General features: G+C 49.3%; 1 protein-coding gene across 1 annotated transcript; it reads right to left on the reverse strand.

Moving 5' to 3' along the window:
* LOC102175187 (collectin-46) lies at positions 264-11743 on the reverse strand. The gene is made up of 9 exons (XM_018042472.1): positions 11640-11743; positions 10777-10847; positions 10156-10357; positions 5161-5277; positions 4774-4881; positions 4367-4465; positions 3891-4007; positions 3194-3277; positions 264-830 (listed from the first exon to the last, which is right to left on the reverse strand). The coding sequence occupies exons 3-9, from the start codon at positions 10352-10354 to the stop codon at positions 448-450; spliced, it is 1107 nt and encodes a 368-aa protein (XP_017897961.1). The 5' UTR covers positions 10355-10357; positions 10777-10847; positions 11640-11743; the 3' UTR covers positions 264-447.

Raw genomic sequence — 14481 nt, forward strand, 5'->3', positions numbered from 1 at the left:
CCTCTCTGTGGATGTCCAGGAGAGGAGAGACAAGTGAAAGAGACTGAAGGATAAAAAGATTGAAGGCCACAGAGCAAACGGAAGGAGGTAGCAGTGACCAGTGGGGTCAAATGCAGCCCATGTTTGGCAGAGGTGGAGGGCTAGACACCTGTCTTGTTGAAAAGGAGACACTGGATTTTGCACAGGGGCATCTTGGAGACCTCCTTTTAGCCCTTGCCCCTGAGTCACAGGCTGCCCCCCTTTTTTGTGACAAATCTTCCAGATGTGAAGCCAGTTTCAACCTTTATTCTGAGGGAGGAGTTACATAGGAGGCCTGCCTTGTGGCCTTATCCCGTGGCTCAGTGGGGAAGCCGTGAGCAGCAGACAGTCACCTTTTTATTGGGATGTTGGCAGCTCACAGCTCTGGGCATTGCCCCCTTCCCTGGGGCGGGGGGAGGGGGGAGGAGCTCAAAACTCGCAGATCACGAGGCGTTGCTCACTGCAGGGTATGTCATTCCACTTGCCCTCAGGATAGATTTCCACACAGTGCTCTGGTTGTCCATCATTGCTGTTGTTGGGCTCCCCACTGGCCCAGTTGGAATAGACCAGTATTTCCCCACTGGGGTAGGTGAACCTCCCCTCCGTGGAGATGTCATTCATGCTCAGGTAAGCATTCTCTTTGTGGGCTCTGGCCAGCTGTGTCACGGCCTCATTCTCGGCTGCAGAGCGTGGGGAGGCCAGCTGTCCCTTAGCCTCTGTGCAGAGCTGCTGGGCATCTGAATATGATTTGACCACACCTGCCGTCTTGAAAATCTTCTCCCTGACAGCCTGGCCATCAGGGAAGAGCACCGCTAGGGGAAGAGGAGAGTCAGGCTGGGGATGTGGCAGCACCTAGACCTGTGCTTCAGCTGGAGTCCCCAGCACCCACGAGGGCACCAGGGCACCAGATAGAACAAAAGCAAGGTACTTGGCCCCCAAGCATCCATCATGCAAGAGGTGAGGACCCTGGAACTCAGGAGCTTATGCAGAAGCCCAAAGTCGCCCAACTGTCAAATGTAGATGAGAATCAGACCTTGTTGGAGGTGACACTAAAGCTCCCACACGCACTTTCTGTTCTTCCCCATGCTGTTCACGAGAATCCAGCATTTCAATTACTGTGTAAATAGGAAAGGACTTTGGCAGGGAAATGACAGTGTAGAGTCCAGGGCCGTTCCTGAGAGTGTGGAAAACACAAACCTGGTGGCTCACTCTCACCCTTGCATGATGACTGGGCATGTGGAGTTTTCAGAGCATTCTGTGCTGTGTGAAGGGGTGAGGAGAAAGGGGAGGACAGGGGTGCATCTGAGAGCAGCCAAGTGCTGGCCTCTGCACCAGGGCAGTCCAGTGTTGGCTTCCGTATGCTCACAGGTGATCCTATGGCCAGTCAGCCTCCCTGGACCACTGAGCAGGGGATGACGGCATTTGAGAGCTCTATGTGGGGGCGGGAGGGCAGGGTGGGATCAGCTTTGAAGAGAGCCCTGTCTGGGCTTCAGAAAGTCATGTGTTCAGCCCTACCCTGGCAATGACAGCCCAGGTGACAAGGGAAAGTCACTTCTCTTTTCAGAGTCTAATCTCATATTTCTAAGGAAAAGGTACACTGAAAAACAGTATCCCTTATGTGACGTGTTAAGTATCTCTTCTTATTCCATCCCATCCACACCGCTCTGACTCCAGGGTCTGCATGGAAATCTTCAGGGCTCCTAAGAGGGCTCACTGGACTGGTTCTGAACCCAGGCTTCACCCTGACCCACTGCCCTTTTCCTCTGATTAGCTTCAACAAGCAATCAGAGACCAGATTTTCCACATAGTCAGGATGGCACCCAGACAGCCCTGGACAGTGCAAGCTTGTGTGCCATGATTGGTTTACATCCCATGCATCTGGGTGGGTAAGTGTGTGCATGTGTAAATACATCCATGTGTCCATCTGCAGGTACATGGGCTGACTCAAGGTCCATCAGGATGGATGTGCCTATGTCTGCATGTGTGTTCATGTATGTAGGTGGTGTGGACTGAGTGATGGTGTTTAGGTATGCACATGTGGCCAGCACATATGCCCAAGTTCACCTTTGTTTATAGCAGTCTGCGTGAAGGGTTAGTTTTTAAGTTGTGCTCAACTCTTTTTGACCCCCATTGACTGAAGCCCACCAGGGACTTCTGTTCATGACATTTTCCAGGCACGGATATTTGAGTGGTTTGCCATTTTCATTCCAGGGGATCTTCCTGACCCAGAGATCAAACCCAGGTCTCCTGCAATGCAGGCATATTCTTTACCAGCTGAGCTACCAGGGAATGAAATAGTAAGCAGATATGTAAATATGATTGCACAAGAAGGAAGATATAAACTTCTGAGAATTCTCATCCAACTACTTCAGTACTTAGTTGGCTTGAGTTCCTAGGAACCAACCCTATATCTCACCCAATCAGGCCCCTTTATGCTCTGCTCCTTCAGAAACTGCTGAGAAGTCTCATCCCACTACTTTAGTACTTAGTTGGCTTGAGTTCTTAGGAGCCAACCCTATGTCTCACCCAATCAGGCCCTTTATGTGTGCTCCAAGAGGCCTCTGCCTACTTAGGATCCAGGCTTAGGGAAGAATCTCTGCTTTAAACTCCACAAGAGGTACAGGGGAGTCCAGCACAGGCCAGAGACTGGAGGCAGCCTATTCCTTCCAGACCCAGGGACATCTTTAGAGTAAGATACTTGGTGGCCACACACCAAGGATAGGTCCCCAGCAGCCTTAAACCACACAAGCAGCATCCCACCCCGGCTCTCAGGATCATGTCTGGATTGTCTGCTGCTATGGACTGTGCAGCTTCTTCTCTGGGCATTTGCACACCTGGCCCCACAGAGGGAAGAAATGCATCCTGGGTTGGGTGATCCCTCATCTGTCATAGGAACACGCCCAGGGTAGGCTGTGGTGAAGGTCTGCTGAACTGGTGACGTGGACCGCATCCTCCTCCTTGTCCCGTGCGTCTACTTGAGCTTCTGGAGCACGTGGGACATGGCTCTGTCCCAGCCCTGTCCTTAGCCCCGCTCCTGCCCCAGGTCTAGGTCCAGTCCCAGTCATGGTCCCAGCAAGCCCAATTTAGACCCAGCCAAGTGAACTACAAGCCAAGCCTAGACTAAGTCTGAGGCTCACGATCAGAGGCAGGCTCAGGATCAGGTCCAGGAACTCACCTTTCTTATACTGAGAGAAAGCATTCTGGAAGCGTCGCAGATGTCCCTCTAAGATTGTCACCCGCTGCCTGAGAGCATTGACCTCTGCAGGAGAGAGAGGCCAAGTGAAGACAGATCCAGAACAGCCTGGGGTCACTCAGAGCCCAGGTCTCAAGGTAAGAGTGTCCAGGTGGAGACGCAAGTTGAGGGTGGGGGAGGAAGTTGGAACAGAGGCCTAGAAAGCCCACCTCTGCTGACCTAGCTGGCCTCTGCATCCACGGGATTTCCTGTGGTTCTCTTCTGAACAGTATCCCATGAACAGGTCCCTGTGCCTCACTGACAGTCAACCAGATGTCATTTTAATTCCAAATTCTAGGAATCTGATAGCACTTCCTTTTGCATTGCAGGGGGTGATATGGTTGTAGGAGAGGAATACACATAGCTTGAGTATTTCCCATCCATTGAGTTATTTGATGTTCAAGGTTATCTGATGAACTGGAGAGGGAGGTTGTCTTGTCATAAAGATCAGATAGAAAATCTGCTCAGGTTGTCCTCCAGCGAGTCATAGAGGCTAAGCCCAGAGTCCACCTCGCCATACACCCTATCAACTTTTCCTGCTTGGACCCCCACCTGTAAAGGGTTACCTGAGAGGAGAGCTGAGCTGAATAAGGCCTCCCCCCTGCCCCACACCCTAATGGGGCCCCCAGGGCTTCCTTACCTGCAAGCCCACTCTCACCCTTTTCTCCTCTTTCTCCAGGAGTACCTCTGTCCCCCTTCAGTCCTGGGGGGCCCCTGGCACCTGAAGGCCCCTGTGGACCTATGGCTCCAGCAGGCCCTGGGATAAGAGAAGTAGAAATGGGTGAGTGCTGAACGTATATTCTAGCATTTTTGTGCTCCCCTCCCCAACCTCCACACATGGAGTGTCATATCCCCAGCCATACACCCTCCAACATGCAAATGTCGCTCTGTGCCTGGATCCTCTCCTTGCATCCTCTCTGTACGCTGACTGTCCCATAGCCTAACAACCAGCCTTCTCTGAATACAGACAGTCCCTGCTGCTCACACCACCCTCTCCCTGGAGACAAACAGTTCCCAAAACCCAACACTGGCTCTCCCTGGAATGCTAGCTCTGACCTGGTGGCTGGTGGTGGTGGCACAGGCGAATATGAGCCCAGCCCCATATCCATTGCTTACCTGCTGCCCCAGCACGTCCAGGGGCTCCAATCTCCCCGGGTGCACCTCTCTCTCCTTTGAGACCTGGGGAGCCCTGCATGCCTGGGGCACCCACTCCTCCTGAGGAAGGAACACATTAGAGAAACATGGCTGAGAGTGCGCTCAGCAGGTACCATTTCCTCAGCAGTGCAGCTTGTCACCAACAGGTTCATGTGAGAGAGTGACCCGGGAGACTGCTCCTGCCCGCTTGGTCTCCTCTAGGAAATTCAGTCAGTGTGGGAATGTGGGGGGAGAGGCCCAGGCCAGGCCTACCAGGCACGAAGGTTCCAGGCTTTCCAGGCACTGTGCACATACCCTGGTCCCCACCAGGGCTGCCAATGTCACCCCTCCCTTCTCCCTCCCTCACCCACCACATACCACCCTCCTACCTTTGGGCCCAGGTTCTCCTTTGGGGCCCGGTGTGCCTGGAGGTCCCATGCTCCCCTGCCTCCCTGAGGGGCCCTCTCTTCCAGCTGGACCACGTATACCTGGAGGCCCTGGGAAAAAGGACCAGCCCGGTTAGTGATACTGAATCACCTTGGGAGTGGGAGTGCATAAAAGATGGGGCTGTATGAAGTCAGACAGGCAGCCTACTCCTAAAGATGTTGCCCTCACTCTCCACCCTCCCCAGGAGCTCCAGTCTTCCCTGAAATAACCCCGTGCCCCCTTGAGAATGACCTTCCTCTTCCTGGGGTAGAATCTGTGCACACCTACTGCCATGGCCTAGTGGCAGCATGCCATCTGCAGACACCTGCATTCCATGCCCAGCTGCTCACCAGGTGGTCCAGTGTCTCCCTTTGGTCCAGGTTCTCCAGCAGAGCCACTGTCTCCTTTCGGCCCAGTGGGACCAGCTGGTCCAGGCCTCCCTGCTCGTCCTGCAGGTCCTGGTGAACCTGTGGCAGCAGAAGAGATGGACATAAAGCTGATCCCGGCCCAGGAGGAGCCACCTGCCTGCAGGGTCAGGGCCCTAGCATTCCTTCAGGGTTCTTAGGGTGTAGACACTCCCCCTCCAGGTGACTGGTCCAGTGGCAATCTAGGAAATGCGTGTTCACATCTCCATTTTACAAGGGAAGAAATAGACTTGCTGAATTGGAAGCAGATCCAAACAAGATTCAGATGGCTTTGCATACAATGCACCTGCCCCTGCCCCAAGGCCACGGTATTTATGGCAGGTAAGTCTGTCAGCTTTACCCTTGACCATGGACTCCCTACCGTCCCCCTTCCCAGAACCAAAGTTTATGTCAGAAATGACACCTGACACTTACCACCAGAGAAATAGAAATCAAAAGCACAAAGAGCTATCACTTCACACCTGTCAGAATGGCTGTTGTCAGACAGCAAATAGGAAGTGCTGGAGAAGTAGAGAAAAGGAAAACTTTGTGCAGTAGGGATGCAAACTGGAACAGCCACTATGGAGACAGTATGGAGGTTTCTCAGACAGTTAAAACTAGAGCTACCGTATAATTCATCAATTCCACTTCTGAGCATTCTACCAAAGAAAATGAAATGAAAACACTAACCTGGAAAGATAACACTAACCTGAAGCCCCAAGTTGGGCTTCCCTGGTGGCTTAGATGGTAAAGCATCTGCCTGCAATGCAGGAGACCCGGGTTCAATCTTAGAATTGGAAAGATCCCCTGGAGAAGGCAATGGCACCCCACTCCAGTACTCTTGCCTGGAAAATCCCATGGATGGAAGAGCCTGGTAGGCTACAGTCCATGGGTTTTCAGAAAGTCGGACATGACTGAGCAGCTTCACTGTCACCACCAAGTTAATTGCAGCGTCATTCATGGTGGCCCAGACATGGATGCAGCCTAGAGCCCAAGTATCTGTGGATGGATGAACAGGTGTAGAAAGTGCAGGGTGCACATACAATGGAACATTATTCAGGCATAAAAGGGAACGAAATCCTGCTATTTACAGCAACATTGGTGAACCTTGAAGGCACTATGTTTAGTGGAATAAGTCACAGAGAAGGGCACTACTATAGGATCTCACTTATATGTGAAATCTAAGAAAACAAATGAACAAAAATGACATACTCACAGATACAGAGAACAGATTTGTGTTTGCTAGAGGTGGGGTTGAGAAGTGGGCAGAATGGATAGAAATCTTCAAAAGGTACAAGGGTCCAGTTAAAAAACAATTCAGTCCCAGGAATACAATGTACAGTGAAGTTACTATAGTTAGTAATCCTGGGTTGCATGCTTGAACATTGCTGAGCAAGCAGATCTTAAAAGTTCTCATCACACACAAATCGTAACTATATGTGTTGATGACTTATTGTGACAATCATTTCACAATATATGCAAATATGAATTCATTATGATGTACTGCTGCTGCTGCTAAGTCGCTTCAGTCGTGTCCGACTCTGTGCGACCTCATAGACGGCAGCCCACCAGGCTCCCCGATCCCTGGGATTCTCCAGGCAAGAACACTGGAGTGGGTTGCCATTTCCCTCTCCAATGCATGAAAGTGAAAAGTGAAAGTGAAGTCGCTCAGTCATGTCCGACTCCTAGAGACCCCATGGACTGCAGCCTACCAGGCTCCTCCGCCCATGGGATTTGCCAGGCAAGAGTACTGGAGTGGGGTGCCATTGCCTTCTCCATCTGAATCTAATATATTATAGATCAATTCTATTTTAATATAAAGAAGAGAAAAAACCAACATGCTTTTAAAATTATGGAAGATAAAAATAAAAAAAGAAAATAAAATTATGGAAGATAGATGAAATTATTGTGCATTATTTAAGTGATAAAAGTAAGTTATAAACACTCTATTTAATATGATTCGGTTTCTTCAACATATCCATGCCTGTGTCAGGCATGTGCACATGTAACACACATTGAAAAAGCCACAAGAAGAGGACACACACGTGTTAACAGTTGTTCTTTCTAAGGAGCACAATTCAGGCAATTTTAATTTTCTTCTTTTTGTATTTAGTGACCACATACTAATTTGCTTTGGAAAAATGACCAAACATTTAAAAAAATCACATTACCTTAAGAAGGCTGCCTAAGTTGGAAATTATAAGAGATTTACATTCAAAGACTAAAGGGAGAAATGCCTGTTGATTCAAGAATTATACACTCAATTCTGTGAGTTTGGTTATACTTTTTTTCATTGAGATGAAATTCACATAATATAAAAAAACCTTTTTTTTTTTTTTTTTACTGTGATGTGTAGCTTACAGGATCTAAGTACCCCAATCAGGGATTGAACCTGAGGCCTGACAGTGAGAACACCGAATCCTAACCACTGGACCTCCAGGAATTACCTGTAATTAGTCATTTAAAGTATACAATTCAGTGGCATTTAGATTATTGACATAATTGTACAACTACCGCTACTCTTTAGTTCAAGACTATTTCATTAATCCCAAAGTAAACCTCATACCCATTTATCACTCCATCCCTGCTTCCTCCCAGGCCCTGGCTACCTCTAGGCAGCTGCCTGTCTCTGTTACCTATTCTGGATATTTATATAAATACATACAATGTATGACCCTTTGTGTCTGCCTTTTTAAACTAGGAGTGACATTCTTGAGGCTCATCCAAATCGCAAAACATCTCAGTACTTCATTCCTTTCTATGGCTGAGAAATGTTCTATAGTATGAATGCAATACATTTTCTTTATTCATTCACCATGGATAAATCTTGATAGACACTTGGGTTGTTTCCATCTTTTGACTGTTGTGAGCAAAGCATTCACGTGCAAAAAGACAACAAAAGAAATCTGTCAGTTACTACTAACTTGTTCATTCACTTATTTGTTCATTTCCTCATTTTATCTCTCTGTGCACTGAGAATCTCTCTGTGGAACATGGCTTTCTGCCTAGCACTGAGCAGGAAATAAAAGTCAGCACCAGGTCCTGGTCTGCAAGGAAGTTGTCACTGAGTTTTAAACTGTGAGGTACAGGTAAGAAGTGAAGAAAACAGCTTATGAGATGTCCCTCATCCCATCCCAGAACCCCCAACCCTTGGACACACATGTACTCATAAGAAACAGGACTTCATTGCTGAAGAGGATTCAGAGACCTGGAGAGGAGAGATGACATTTCAGATCTGGAAACCATTCCCCCAGGGTAAGAAGGGCCAGGGTTGCCTGGGCCAAGACTGTGCAGGTGGTGGGAGACTGGGGTATTTGATGGGTGGTGAGTGCCTCTGTGCTGGACATTGTGTCTTGCTCTTAGCTCCAATTCTTACTAGGCAATCAATGGGAGCAGGAGGATGGACCCCGCATCCCAGACCCTCTGGTGCACTGTACTCTGTCAGAGACACCTGGTCCCTGCCTGAGCCCCTCCAGGGCTTCTCCCTGGCTGGGGAGGGCAGCAGGTACCTTGGAAGCAAGTCACTCCTTAGAAGGGAGCATGAGAGGTTGCCCATCCTTTGCACAACCATGGAGGCAATGAGAGCAGGGAGGGAGAAGGGATACTTTTCAATTCAGGGCCTCTCGGGGAGCTAGAGAGAGCTGGCACCTTGAATACCACCCCTCCTCTGAGATCACTTCTAGAGGCCTTCTCTAGCCCCAGCCCATTCACGTTGGGAGCTACTTTCTTTCTAAAAGACAGACAGATACTTGTCTCTTACCCTACAAAACCTGGGGACGTTATGTATTCTTTTCAGCTTTAATGTTGTTCATTTCTTTCCTCTCCAATCAAAACACAAACTCCAGAAAGATAAAAGACCTCATTGATCCCCCATAGCCCTGGCCTAGGGCCATGGTGGTCCCCTCGTCCTTGTCACTGGTTCATCAAATTCTCACTTCTTGCCAGTAAAAACCAGATCTTCTCCTGTGAGGCAGCGTTTCCAGAAAATACCCTTAATAATCAATACATTTGGAAACCTCAGGAGAATTCAGCTGGTTGGGACAGCAGAAGGATAAAACTTTATCTGGAAGACCCACCAAAAAATGAAGCCTTGGCTCAATTCTTTTGTCACTGTGTGGTCAATATTATTCTCATCTACAGATGATTAAACTGAAACTTACAACACTGTCATCAGTTTAAAAATATTTAACATTCTCCAGAGGCAACATTTAATATGAATGAAGAACAGTTAAGTTTTGGAGTGTGTGTACTCAGTCGCATCTGACTGTTTGTGCATTGTAGCCTGACAGATTGTGGCCTGTGGATTGTAGCTGTCCATGATATTCTCCGGGCAATAACAGAGTGAGTTGCCATTTTCTATCCAAGTGATTGTCCCAACCGTGGGATCAAACCCATATCTCCTAAGTCTCCTACATGAGTGTACTAAGTCACTTCAGACATGTGCAACCCAGTGGCCCAAAGCCTGCCAGGTTCCTCTGTCTGTGGGATTCTCCAAGCAAGAATACAGGAGAGGGTTGCATGCCCTCCTCCAGGGGACCTTTCTGACCCAGGGATGGAACCTGCATCTCTTACATCCCCTTCACTGGCAGTCAGGGTTTTTTTTTTTGCCACTAGCACCACTTGGTAAGCCCAATGAGTTCTGCAGCAGGGGACTCCAAATACTAGTCATTCGCTCATTGTTTGTACAATTTTGGGGTGGTTGGGGTCAGAAGATCCTAGGGGAGGAATCAGCACAGGTGGTTATGGAGCTGGGGACTTGGGCAAGCCAGTCTTTGCCAACCAGTAAAGCCATGTTTTAGGTGGACTGAAGATCTGGGGGGAACCTCCCCTCTTGGGAAGACCATCTTCAAGGTTTCCACAGAAGATTCAGAGTTTTGGGGTTGGTTACAATTCCAGTGCCCACCCCTTCCCACCAGGGCAAGCCCATGGTCCCAGCTCTACCTGGATCTCCCTTCTCTCCCCGGGGGCCTTCTCTCCCATCTTTTCCATCACGACCAGGCAAGCCATTCTCCGGAGGGCTACACACAACCAGGGTACAGCCGTTGGCCAGTGTTTTCTGGGAATGGACCATCATTTCTGCTCCCAGGGATCTCCAGGGCTGTGTGAGCAGGAGCAGCACGGAGAGAGGGAGGAGAAGCATGTCCTAGGCAGAGGAACAGAGAGAGGGGCTGCTCTTGGTCCAAGGACAAGGATTAGGGCTGGCCCAGCTCCTGGAGGGCAGGAGAAGCCCTTCCCCTATCTCCCCTCCCATCCTCTGGGGCCAAGAGTAGTAGGGCTCCGAAAGCAGTTTAGGGAAAGTTAGGATAAGGTCTGACCAGGGAGGACATGAGTGGACCAGCCAGGCCTCTGACCTGGCCTGCCAGCACATGAATCTACTCTCAGGCGCTCTGTGTCATCCCTCTTTGGGCTTGTCATCCCTGCCAGGGGCACTGTGATCAGGATGTAGAATTTCTCACTGAGGCCATTGTCACCCCAGGAGGGACTCACTGAGGGCCCTCGGGTAGGACCCTTCCCTCTCTGGACCTCTTATCCCTTTTTATACCAGTAAGTCCATTGCTTTACCTCTTACAATGCTGGCTTGTTTCCTCTCACTTGCTGCTCTGGACAGGCTAGGCCTGAGTCTGCAGTGCGATCTGAAAAAAAAGCCAGAGTGCTAATGCTTGGTAAGGTCTGTCCTGTGCACAGAATGGGGCATGACTGCTTATTTTCCAGGATTTGTCATTCCTGGGCTCCACCAGGAAAGTTCCTGGCACACCTAGAGTCCTGCCCAGGCCTCCTGAGAGGACTTGGGACAGGGGCCTCTTGGTAGAGAGAATGTGTAAGATGGGCGCCATCAGGGGGAAGCTGGCTTCAGAGGAGGAAAGCCCATGTCCAATAGAACTTCTGGTTACCATCAGAAGGGGACTCAGGAGCTAAGTGAGATCAGGGTGCAGGACGTGGGTCACTGCCAGCGTTGGGCTTCTTTCCTCTCTCAGAGAGAAAGTGTAATGTTTAGAGCATGGAAAAGAATCGTGGGTGTTACAGAGACCTGGAAGAAAGCCCAAGGGACCTGTGCAAAGGGCCGAGGGTTGCCAAGCAGGCTGAGGTAGTGGGAGGGAAGGGGTTTCCTGGCCAGAGAAGTGCCTCCTTTCAAGATGATGATGAATTGCATTTGCCCTGGGAACTTCCAGACAATGGCATCAGAGATCTGGTTGTATGTCACATCCAACTCTCCCCCTCTCCCTGTCCTAGAAACATCTCCCAACAAACAGAGGGAGCAGAGTGAAGAGCACCCCTTATTGCCTCATTTGCTCCCACCACCAGCACTGAACCACCTAGAGTGGAAGATCTACACACACCCTGCCTTCTTCAACCACCCACATAGGCAGGGAGATACTCACTGGATATCGGAAAACAAAGTAAGAGGCAAGGACAGAGATACTCACAATTGCTTCCTGTAAGGGTCCAGAATGTCCAGGCAAGTTAAGAGTTCCTGGGTAAGCACTGGCTTTTTATATCTGCCTTGTAACTTGACCCTCAGCCCCAGTTTCCTGAGAATTCACTTCAGGAAGTAGGGTAATTTCCTTATTATTGACTCACTCAATTTCATCCCCACCTGAACCCAGGTGTCCACCTGGCTTCTGGACATCTGCCACTAATGTTGATAGGACTATACACATATTAGAATTCAAAGAGCACCCTCAGCCCAGGATCTCATCAGGACCTCACTGCAGCCCTGTGAGTAAAGTGGCAGCATCAGTGTCTGTGTTTCACGGATGTCCAGGAATCCAAGGTTCAGAGAAGACCAGAAAACTGCACAATGACCTAGAGCTCTTGCGAATGCAGCCTGCCTCTGCAGAGTCCAAGATACAGCACCCGCTGTGCCCACTTCTCTTCCACCTTCATCTCAACGTTACTGCTCAGATGCTAGGAAAGAGCTGGGAGATGCTTGGGCAACCTGAGCAAAGTGGGGCAGGTGAAGGGCTGCTGAGGCAACAGCCTGTGGGAGACAGCATCTGGGGGAGCTGCCATCTGGCAGGGGTCACTCTTTTGCTTTCTGCTGTAGATGTAGGACAACGCTCCACTTGCCTCAAGATGGCTTTCCATGCTCTCTTTTCATCCCCTGCCAGGCCCTCCTTCACTCACATGACTATCCAATTCTCTTAATTACAGGGTTTAATGGTAATTGCCTACATACTTGCTGCCCCAGACACTGGATTCCCTGGTACCTGATAAACAAACTGATGTCAACTCCCTGTTAGACTCAGGGGTTCCTCCCTCAAGCAGTGAAGATTGCGTCCATGTCCTTCCTGCTCTCTGCTGAACATGGTATGCTGTTGCGCTAGGATCCTTCTTTTCAGGACACATAAGATTCCTTATCTAGTAAGCCATGGACGTCTTTGTCCCTGTCTCCCAGCTCTTGCTTCGGTCTCAAGGCTGGGCATCAACACGCATGCATACCTGCAGGGTGCAGCCCAACAATTGGTGAGTCAGCCAGAAAGCTGCAGAAAACCCCGTGAGTGCCGGGATGTTGGAGAATGAGGACAGGGAAGGGAAAGTTGTGGGGATAATCCCAGGGTGACATTCCCCTAGCACGTGGGTTCCTGGGAGAGATGTCTTTCTCTTCCATTAAACTGGTGACATCCTATTAACCTCAGTTTCTTTCCAGTTTAAAAGTAGCAGCCTGGGCTTGTGCTTCACCTGACTGCCTGGGAGGGCTTGTGATACTGGAAAAACACAAGAGCCTTTCTGGTTTTATTGTTTTCTACAAAGTACAAATGTACTGCTGACTCACCACCCCTAAACAATTACAGGCTTTAGGGACACTAACTAGGACAGGCTTGTCAATTGGCCATGGTCGGTTAACCTGAAGGGTTTGGTTGGGACCTGCGGCAATGGTGAAATAAAAAGAGTACCCTCTGGGCTTCTGGTCCCAGGTGTGGGAGGGGGCAGAGTAGGGATATGGTGTCAAGGAACAAAGCTCTATGCAGCCTACATGCTTTACTGGAAGCTGTTACAGTGGGCCTACTCAAGTTGCTGAGCAATGCAGAAAAACACCACTTAGTGGCCATGAGGTTCAGGAATGAGCTGATAAAAATGCCATACCCTGGCATTTCCGCCTGTCCTACAGCCCTACTGCTGCCGGGCTAATAGAAGGATGAGTGGACTGAGTAAGCAACAACTGATACAGGAAACCCAATGTCTCAACCTGTGAACCAAGAGGCTAGCTTAAGTCACAGAGCTTGTCATTAAATATTCCAGGAGCAGTCACCAATGGGTGTACCTACATCGTGTTAACCCAGAGCAAACTATTCAACATCATTGGAGTTCAACTGTTGACCACCCAAGTATCATTGCCAGCTAATGATCAGGAGAATAACTAACTTTTGCCCTTGCCACAGGTTTTACCTCCAAGGGAACATATTGTAAGTGGCTCTGGGACTGAAACTGGTATGGATGTCCCAGGTGTTTTGGGTTTGCAGCCCTGTGGGGATTAGGAATAAGGGACTTAAAGATTTCATCTGGGCCCACATAAAATAACTAAGAAATTAATCTTGGACCCCTACTAGAGAAAGGCACCATTATATTAACCTGGTGTTCTGTTATGCCCCGTCCGGTGTTTGTTGACATTGGCTGAAGTGGACTGAGGTTGGACAGAGTAATGGTACTGCAGCCAGGACAAAATACGCAGTCAAGGGTGTTATTATGTTGGAATGCTGTGACTGCTTGTACTTTGCTTAATGGTCATGATCTTCCCTGCATTGAGTCTGTTAGACATCTTACATTTCATGTCTAGTCTGAGCGGTAAGGAATCTATTTGCAGACAGGGCAACAACGGTGACCTCACTCCAGAATGAATCTGATGGTGGGTCTACAGTGATGCTGTTGTTGCCCTCAGGAATTCCATGAAACATTGACCTGATAAATGCCTGTCCCCAAAGACTGCCTGCTCTTTGCACTCTCAATATTCACAGCTGTGGTTGTCTGTACTGCATTTGTGGTATCTGACTGCGGTGCATCTTTATATACCTGAAGCTGGGAATACTGTGGAAGAGGGGTGGACCTAGATAGTAAGGGTCATAGGTCATACAGGTTATGTAGGGATGGAGTGTATGGTCAGCCCATTTGAGATGGCTGTTCTCTTGCTTTTTCTACACCTCCTTGCTCGACCAGTCCCTGCTCCACTCACAGGACTACTCAATCCTATTTTATACATTGCTTAGTTAGTAACCAGCTGGCTGCTGCCCTAGCTGCAGGTTTCCCTGGTAACACATAAGCCCTACTGAC

Source organism: Capra hircus, chromosome 28, assembly GCF_001704415.2.
Source record: "Capra hircus breed San Clemente chromosome 28, ASM170441v1, whole genome shotgun sequence".
Taxonomy (NCBI): Eukaryota; Metazoa; Chordata; class Mammalia; order Artiodactyla; family Bovidae; genus Capra; species Capra hircus.

Bases quoted from the DNA above. Each gene is read 5' to 3' on its own strand.
- LOC102175187 (XM_018042472.1), bottom strand. From the start codon at position 10,354: ATGCTTCTCCTCCCTCTCTCCGTGCTGCTCCTGCTCACACAGCCCTGG. The intron at 5,278-10,155 runs GTAGAGCTGGGA...CTGCTGCCACAG, and splicing joins GGGAGAGAAGGGAGATCCAG to GTTCACCAGGACCTGCAGGA. The intron at 4,882-5,160 runs GTGAGCAGCTGG...CCTTTTTCCCAG, and splicing joins GGGAGACACTGGACCACCTG to GGCCTCCAGGTATACGTGGT.